The sequence below is a fragment of the Patella vulgata genome, chromosome 2, assembly GCF_932274485.2.
Source record: "Patella vulgata chromosome 2, xgPatVulg1.2, whole genome shotgun sequence".
In the NCBI taxonomy this organism is placed as follows: domain Eukaryota; kingdom Metazoa; phylum Mollusca; class Gastropoda; family Patellidae; genus Patella; species Patella vulgata.
Genome location: NC_065880.2, coordinates 53715378 through 53723897, shown reverse-complemented (window position 1 = coordinate 53723897; position 8520 = coordinate 53715378). Strand labels below are relative to the sequence as shown.

At 34.3% G+C, this 8520-nt stretch overlaps 1 protein-coding gene across 1 annotated transcript in view; it reads left to right on the top strand.

Annotated features, from left to right (window-relative positions):
* The first annotated feature begins 3641 nt into the window (after positions 1 to 3641).
* The window catches only part of LOC126811909 (epithelial cell-transforming sequence 2 oncogene-like), a 51953-nt gene continuing 47074 nt past the window's right edge, over positions 3642 to 8520 (top strand). The window contains exons 1-2 of the mRNA XM_050537954.2: positions 3642 to 3725; positions 7693 to 7950. Of these exons, the coding sequence (XP_050393911.1) occupies positions 7711 to 7950 (240 nt within the window). The 5' untranslated portion in view covers positions 3642 to 3725; positions 7693 to 7710. The remainder of the gene's footprint in view (positions 3726 to 7692; positions 7951 to 8520) is intronic.

Genomic DNA, 8520 nt, shown 5'->3' with positions numbered 1-8520 from the left:
TATGCGCAATGAGAGCCCCATGAAGACGTGGTGCAATCGTGCAAAAGTGGTGAAATCATCGTTACATCGCCAGGACAACGCCATAAGTCGCCGGTGCAAATATTATAATTTTCACAGCCACGATCTGGCTTATTTTTTTTTGAAAACAAATTAAAGTCGTAGCGAGGTCATGGTATATGTGTGAAGGGGGTATTAGCCATTGGATTAAAAAGCCAGTCGGGATCGTTATACTTTATTTAACTGTTTGCTATTATTTTCGGCCTTTTTACATAACGTTTAAGAACTGAATCGACGAACTTGAAATCTAAACCTTATTCTGGAAAAAAATCAATTATGGATTATGTACAGAAATACCCTTTTTTACAGCCATGTCGGAATTACCAAATAATAAACTGCTAATACATATGTAATGGGAAGATGAAGATGGTGGCATTGCAAGACTATATATACGTTGCTGAACAGTTTGTTGTAATCTGTGAAAACTCCTAGCAGGCTGTTAAAAATAATAATCACAGACAAATAAATGACAGATGTTTTTCAGCCAAGATGTAAAAACCACGGACCTATGTAAAAATATGTATCGTCTGATGAGAGTTAATTTCTATGGCACATATAAAATGGCAATTCTGGTCATTCTAAGTTTTGATTAGAAAATATGACATAAATACCCCCCTTCACTCGGCCACTCAGTGAAGCTCAGTCTGTTTTGTCATAAAGTTTGATTAAACACGTGGTAAGTTTATTAACAGCTTAGCTTCAATGAAAATCTTGGTAAAGTCTAATTTTCATCAGTTAAACTTTGTGTAATCGTGGAGGATAGGCTACTCAATTTAAGTTATAGATTTCCGGGCATTTGCGTTGGGTAATCGAGAGTCACGTGTGGGTGTTTATATTAAAGACGCATAAGCCTAGATATCTTTACCGTCATTAGATAATGGTTAAATTGTATGCAGAGGTTGAGACAAATCTGTCAAATATTAACCCATCGCTGTGATATACACTTAGAGGTTTTAATTGTCATTTTACGAGTCGTACAGAATTTACCAACGTTCGTGCAAACTACCTTACTCAAAGCCCAGCTTAACGGGAGCGGGGCCCTGGGCCTGACTAGCATCGCGGGGCCCCTAACGCGTCGAAAAGATTATTTCATATCCCTTTGAATGGCACGCATGCGTAACACACAATTAAACGATCTTTAGTACAAGAATAATCACAGAGAAGGTTGAGGGATTGCAGACTCACCCAGTCTCCACCCATTGCGCCACTAGAAGCCTAGACCGATCACCGAGTGGAACTTCACAGAGAAGGTTGAGGGATAGCCCAGTCTCCGCCCTCGCGCCGCTAAATCGATTACCGTGAAACTTTCATCTGGAATTTGAATTTTTTTCTTTTTTTGCCATGAACCGCGGGGACTCCTAAGCCGCATGGCCCTGGTCCTAGGCCCCTCAGGCCCATGCCTAAGCTGGGCTTTGACCTTACTCGAGAAAGGTCAATACTTGGATTTGGGATAATCAGACTAATCTTTAGTAAAATATGATGTTACATGTAAAAAAGTAAATACAGTTTTTTAATTGTTGGAGTGACAATGCTTCTTTAACACACTTTTCAGGTGTTCGAGGTGTTTAGTATACGTTTGCAGCTGATTTAAATACATTTTATTCTAACAATATTTTTTCAATCAATATTTAAATACATTCTCTCTTTAGAGGGTAATATTAAAATCTCGCTACGCTACGATGCAATGTAACTGTCTGTCCAATTACTATTTTAATTTGGGGACCAATTATTGTTAACTCGTCTCGGAGGAGGGTAAGGGGAGAGATTGAGTCAAGACGATATTTACGATCAGCTAATAGTTCACTTAAATTTTTAATGTTCTTATACGCATCGATACTTGCAATATAACTTACTGTAAACTTCTGGTATCCAACCCCTTTAAAAAGTTTTTTTAACATTTCATAATTTTGTAGATGACCATAATTTAATAGAGCCTCCATAGGGGTGGTTTGGTTTTAGAAATTAATAACCATATTTCTACTTTAGGTTGTGTCTGTAGTGAAGGGAGACAACTCCAAAATATAAGCTTTTTATGTCCTCAACAACTATTAAAACTATTTGACTACTCGTTTGGTGGATCAATGACTTGGGAAATCTAATTTTCAGGTGGAAAGGACTTGGAAAATAATTATTCGCCAAATAACCGCGCGTGTGATGAGCTACCGAACTATCGTATTTTTTGTTTAATTTCTAGAAAATAAGGTTAACAATGTGGCGTGCAGATTCATCAATCTATATAATAATATATCGAGGGTTTAGAACATAATTGTGATAAGTCACAATGCTTGATATATTGACTTATCACAATTATGTTCTAAACCCTATATTATAGTGGTATACTGGATTTTACATTACGTAAACTCACTTTACTTTATTTAGTTAGTGTTTAGTCGCTCGCGTTGAAAACATTTAACAGCTCAGTCTATGTTCCAATTTCGTTTGCATGTCTGATCTTTATTTTTTTGTTTGATCACAGTTTGATCCCGGTTTTCTCAAATAATCTGTATTTTCAGATGTTGACTGGTTGGTAGCTAATACAATCTTACATTATATTTTTAAAAAATTTAATCACTTAAATAGTTGTTTTTGTAAATTATGAATGACAAAATAGCTTATTTTAGGTATAAAAGTGATGGCAGACAACGTCCAAAACCAGAAGGCGGAAAATACAGCTTTGTGGGCCCATCCTGTAATCACTGTAAATACTTTACTTATAAATATTTTGACTGTACTATTAAAAAAAAAATAAAAATAAAAAAAATAAAAAATAGCAGTAGTCTTTTATCTAACTGGGAAACATGACCCAATCGCGGATCAAGTACGATCAAAAATTAACAGGGTTTGACAAAAATTTCGTAAATATTTTGAAATGTTATTTTTCTAGATTTTCCGAGATAAAAATCCTGGATAGTGCCATTCAACTGTACAGATTTTGAAAATAAAATGATTATTCATTACATTTCACGGAGCTTGTCACGTAGATTGCATATAGCCTACCCGTTGGCAGCAATCACAGTTCACCCGTATCTGTTGACCGAGGCATGATTTTGGCGCCGTAAAGGGTGGGGGTATCCACATCTCCACCTCAAATTGGCGGACTGTCAGTGTAGATCTCCACCCAACCACGGACCTGCTTTAGGCTAACTATAAGATCTAAGTTATTTTGGTTAAGAAATTTTTTTTTTTCTTTAAAAATGATTTTTTTTTTTTTTGTGGTGGGGGGGGGGGGAAATCATAGATAGGCCAAGTGACCGGACAATTTCACTTGAGTTTGAGTAGTTAAATTAGTATATCTAGGCCCTACTGTTAAAATAGTAACAGGTGATAGGATGTCCGTTTGATCTTTAGTGGTGTATCTACTTTATTTACAATTATGATTTGTGTTGTTATATTTTGATTTTAAAAAACAAACACAGGGGAGATTCTTTATTTATGAGCCATTGTCAGATTAACAAGTTAACTCAAGATAATCAAGTATTAACAGGTGCATGTTATATAAGCAACGTTGTCATAGACGCTGCTCATGCGCATTTGTCTTCAACTAAAAATGGCGGGGCTCTAAAGCTAAAGTTTTTAATCGACAGTTTGACACATTTAGTCATGTTGGTGGACAGATAATAACACGCAATCACAGAGCTCAAGGGCGTTCCATAGACGTTTACGTGTGAGTAAGTATAAGCAGACCACTTCTTTATCGCCATGTTCATTTACCGTACCGAATTTAATGAAATCTAGTTATTTTATTTTGGCTGTTATTCACATTGTTTAGTCAAGACAAAATTAAAGTGAAGTTACGATTCCATTTCCAGCAACATTGTTTCATGTCTTTGAAACATTTAATTATTTTCTAAATCATTTCATCAAATGTCATGTCGTGTTAATTACAGGTTCATGGTTTATGACATTGTTACTGACTCAGTTACTGGTAGGTTTAATGGTATGATTTTTATGAAAATAATTTTTTCAGAAATCAATCAAAAGTTATTTAAAAATTGTGGTTTTTATTAAGATTTTATGATTTTGATACATTAATTATTCATTTTTTTAAAATCAAAATTAAAGATGACCTCGACAAGAGAGAAAACAATATTTTGTATTAAAAACGCCCACATATATATAACAAGCTGAATTTAAGGATAGAATTTAATAAATAGAATACTATTATTAAGGCAGTAGATATTTAACCGTATACGGCAAAGTATCGACTTCCGCTATTTTACCGTACATCGTTTCTGATTGGCTAATTAAATTAAATTAAAATAATTAAATGGGAAATTAAATTAAAATAATTACAATAGTGTGTTCTTAATTTATTTTCAAATTTTGGGATTAATACTGATTTTTAAGATAGCCGTATACAGTCAAATAATCCAGAAACTGACACTTGATATCGTCACTATATTCCAGCCAATCAGAAACAATGTACAGTAAAATAGCGGAAGTAGATACTTTGCGTATACGGTTAAATATCCACTCGGTACTATTAATAGTAATAGTATGAAGAAAGTAGGTATAGATTTAAGTAGGGTACCGTGGGGGGGGGGGGGGGAATGGGGTGTGTTATTTTATGCATTTCATTACATTTATGTTGACTCATTGTGGGGTGGGATTGTGGATGGCACCCTAGATTTGGAACTGCCCCCTAATGGCCCTATTCACAACAAGTAGGCTAGCCTACACCAATGGTGTCATTCACAACAATTTATCAAAGCAGTTCAATTAGTTCTAGATATAGGTGTACTTGTCTCATAAATTATAAATATGGTGTAAGACATTATAATATATAGACAAGGTCATACTACAAGATGGTATTTAAATAATACAAATAGCTGACCTATTGCAGAAAGTACTGTAATACAATAGAATTGATAGTAAGTTTATATCATGTTATATTGAGGGTTTTTAATATTGCACCGAAAGTGCTGGGACCATATTCTCTCCGAAAAGAAAAAAATTCAGTACAATTTGTTTTGCAACATTGATTATTAGAAAGATAAAATTTGTGTTTCCTGTCTGTTGAGGATTGTTTTATGGCCCAAAATTCCTCAAATCTTTTAGAAGATTGGCTTTGACACAGTGAACATGACACTTTGATTATGATAAGCTTGATTAAATTTACAATGGCCCAAGCTGATTTTGTTCAATTGATTTTATATGGCTACCTCACTAAAAGATAGTGTTAGATTTTATTATTTTGTTATATTGAAATGTTATTTCCTGGTAGTTGGTTTATCTAGAAGGATATGGGCTGATAGTCTATAAGCTAACTATGTGTATAAGGTTATAATGAAAAAGAGTATAGATCATGTATAGATTGTGATAACTTGATCATGAGGTAGTGTATTGACTACCTGAAGATAGTCTATATTGACAATAGATCTGGGCTATAGTTGACTTTATTACCTGTATATTGTCTATTTTATCAGTGGATTATCATATATTGTACAAGGTCTTTCTTTAACTTGCATGATAACAGGTAAGTAGTTTTTGATAAACTCTAGTTTGAGCTTAGTTTACTGCTAATAAAGCTTATCAATATTATGGCTATTTTTATTGGATTTATTACTGTTAACAAATAACAGGTTTGAATTTATTTTACTTCATAATTTCATTTAAATTATTTTCTGAGGCAATCAAGATTTATTGACTTAAAATTAAGATAGTTGAGACAAGATTTTATTGCACTAAGAATCTGTAAAGGACATCGTACACCAAAGCAATACATTACAACGTGATACCACACAACATATTATAAATTATAATTATAAAGTGGAGAGCCTCTTTTTAAAATAGAACACAAGTAATATAATCAGTTACAGATGCCTTCCCATGTACAAACTGTGTGATATGATGATATATTAAAAATATATTCAACTAATTATATTTATCACAAGTTTGCTTCCTTATTCAATACATTTTAATCACAAGGAACTACCATAAACATCTATTTTAAATAGCCTTGTTTGCTTGCTTGATTGAGGGAGGACACATTTATGCTTGTATTTGTGATTACTTGCCGTCCTTATACCAGACATATTGAAGCATCAGTAAATTCTTAGATAATCCTCTAACAATTATTTTGTCTCCTTTATTTTGAAAGAATATGTACATGGCTAACTGATCTTGCAACTGCTAACCATTCAATCAACACATACCAAGAGCTCCCCACGTCAATCAAGCAGATAACAAGCCCACAGCCTGCCAGTTAGTGATACTATTACTGATACCCTTACATTTTTGTCCTGTGTGTGCTTTATGGGTGCGTTTTTTTAGGGAATACAGTATTTTTCTTGTAAGATTAGCCGTCTCTACTTTCCATATATACTCTTCAAAAAAAGTGGGGGATATTCAGAAACAATACAAAACTGCGGAAATGCACTGCTGTTTTTATTAGAGGTAACCAGTGTATGTTAATAACAGGCCAATTGCCTACACATGAACATAAACAGTTTATATGGGCGGCTTATCTGACGGCCCCATTTCACTTGCAAAGAGATACCCCGTCAAAAGTGAAAATGGATGTTTTTGATTTTTGTCTTAATAATGAGTAATTGCTCCACCAATCCTCAGACATTCAACAATTCGTCGTGGCATGCTCTTAATAAACCGTCCATTCACGATTTGGGGCAATCTGACCAACTCCTCTTGCAGTGCCACAGCCAATTCTTGAAGTGTTGTCCGTTGACTCAACGAACACGTCTCCCAATCAAATTTAACGTAACACACTAAAGCAAAGATACGCTAAACAGTAAATCTTATGCAAGAACCAATAGGAAAGCAAACATAGATAGATAAACCAGCAAGAGGCAGTTTTCATCAACCCTTCCTTGAAGTGTCAAATTTGACAATGGACCCCTCCCCTTGTGTATGGCACTATTGCCTGTCGCATATGCAGCTCAGTGGCTCTGTTTGGGCGATAAGTTCTTTATCTGTGAACATACTCTCAAAGCATGTCAAATGTCCATGACTATTTATCATATCACAACCTACATAGGTATTTGCATTTCAATATCCCCTACCTTTTTTGAAGAGTCATCTTGAGGATTATTTCTGTAGCTGCCTTTCACTGTTTGTGGCATACTGATGTGGATTTTATGGACGGTTTTAGTGGGCTAAAATTATAAAAGGTTGAATTTGGTTAAAAAAGGTGATTCTGAGGAAGAGCGGCCCAGAAAGAAATAACAATTTTAGTTGTATCTGACAAAATATATTCAGTGGATAGTTCGAGTTTGAGAAGTCAATGACAGTAGTGACTTTACTGGAATGGGTTTATCATTGACATCAGTGAAAAGTTGGAGCTTCTATGTATGTAGAAAATAGCATCTACATCTTACTAAAATAGTGTTGAACAATACCTATGTACCAAATTTGGTGGCATTAACTGTTATGGAGGAGCACATCTTTAAATCTGGTTGCCATGATGAAACAGTTTGTTAAAAAAAAATTCTGTAATGACCATTTTTATTGTGGTAAAAATGATACTTATTGACAGTGTACAATTTTTTTGGCATGAACCTAATCAGTGGTTTTACTCTTGCAAATTGTAGAGTAATTACAGTACCGGTAGTGGTACATTTTCACATTTTTAAAATTAATATGGGGCAAAGAAGTGATGTTTTTATGATTTAATTTCAGACACTGTAAGTAAGGAAGATGGCGACCATAACAGCAGTTCGTAAAAATACTACCACAGATTCCAATTCTGGTACCAGATGTAACAGTCCTACTAAAATACCCACCAAAATGGCAATTACTTCAGATGACAGTAAAATACTGGGTAAAATAACTATGAAACGGAAGGAAGCAACTAGTAATACAAAGTACACCACATTAAAAATGAAGACCCACAATAGTGCATGGACACCAGTTGTACATAAACCATCAAATGATCAGGTAAAGATATAATTACACATTTACCAGTAAACTAAAAAAAATGTTTTTGCAAGCTGATGTCTCTTCTTGGGTTTGACTAGGAAAGAAATATTTTTGTTATTCATAAATTATTTAATAGACACTCACATATTAAAGATACATTCCCGCATACAAACTAGGTGATTTGGTGATATATTTGGACTAAAAACATATTCAAACTAATTAATTTATCATAATTTTGCTTCAAATCCTTCCCAAAACATTGTAATTACCAAGGAATACCCCAGCTATAAAAAGTCAATCAAAAGAGGTCATGTTTGTGTCACGTGACTTACCTCTCTCCGTACCTAGCAACGGTTGCGAAGTCGGAGGGTAATTTATTGCATACACAAGACGATGTTGTCTTTAATTGCTGACTATTTATTACAAATATCGAATCCTAATTAAATTCTCGGATTATACACTGCCTGCTTCTTTTTCCGTGGTTTTTATCTCAAAAAGTGTTGTGCGTCTAACTCTTCATAATAAAGTCTAACAACATGTACATCAAGCACTCAATCTCCACGTGCAGTCTTTGAGGTCACGCATGCC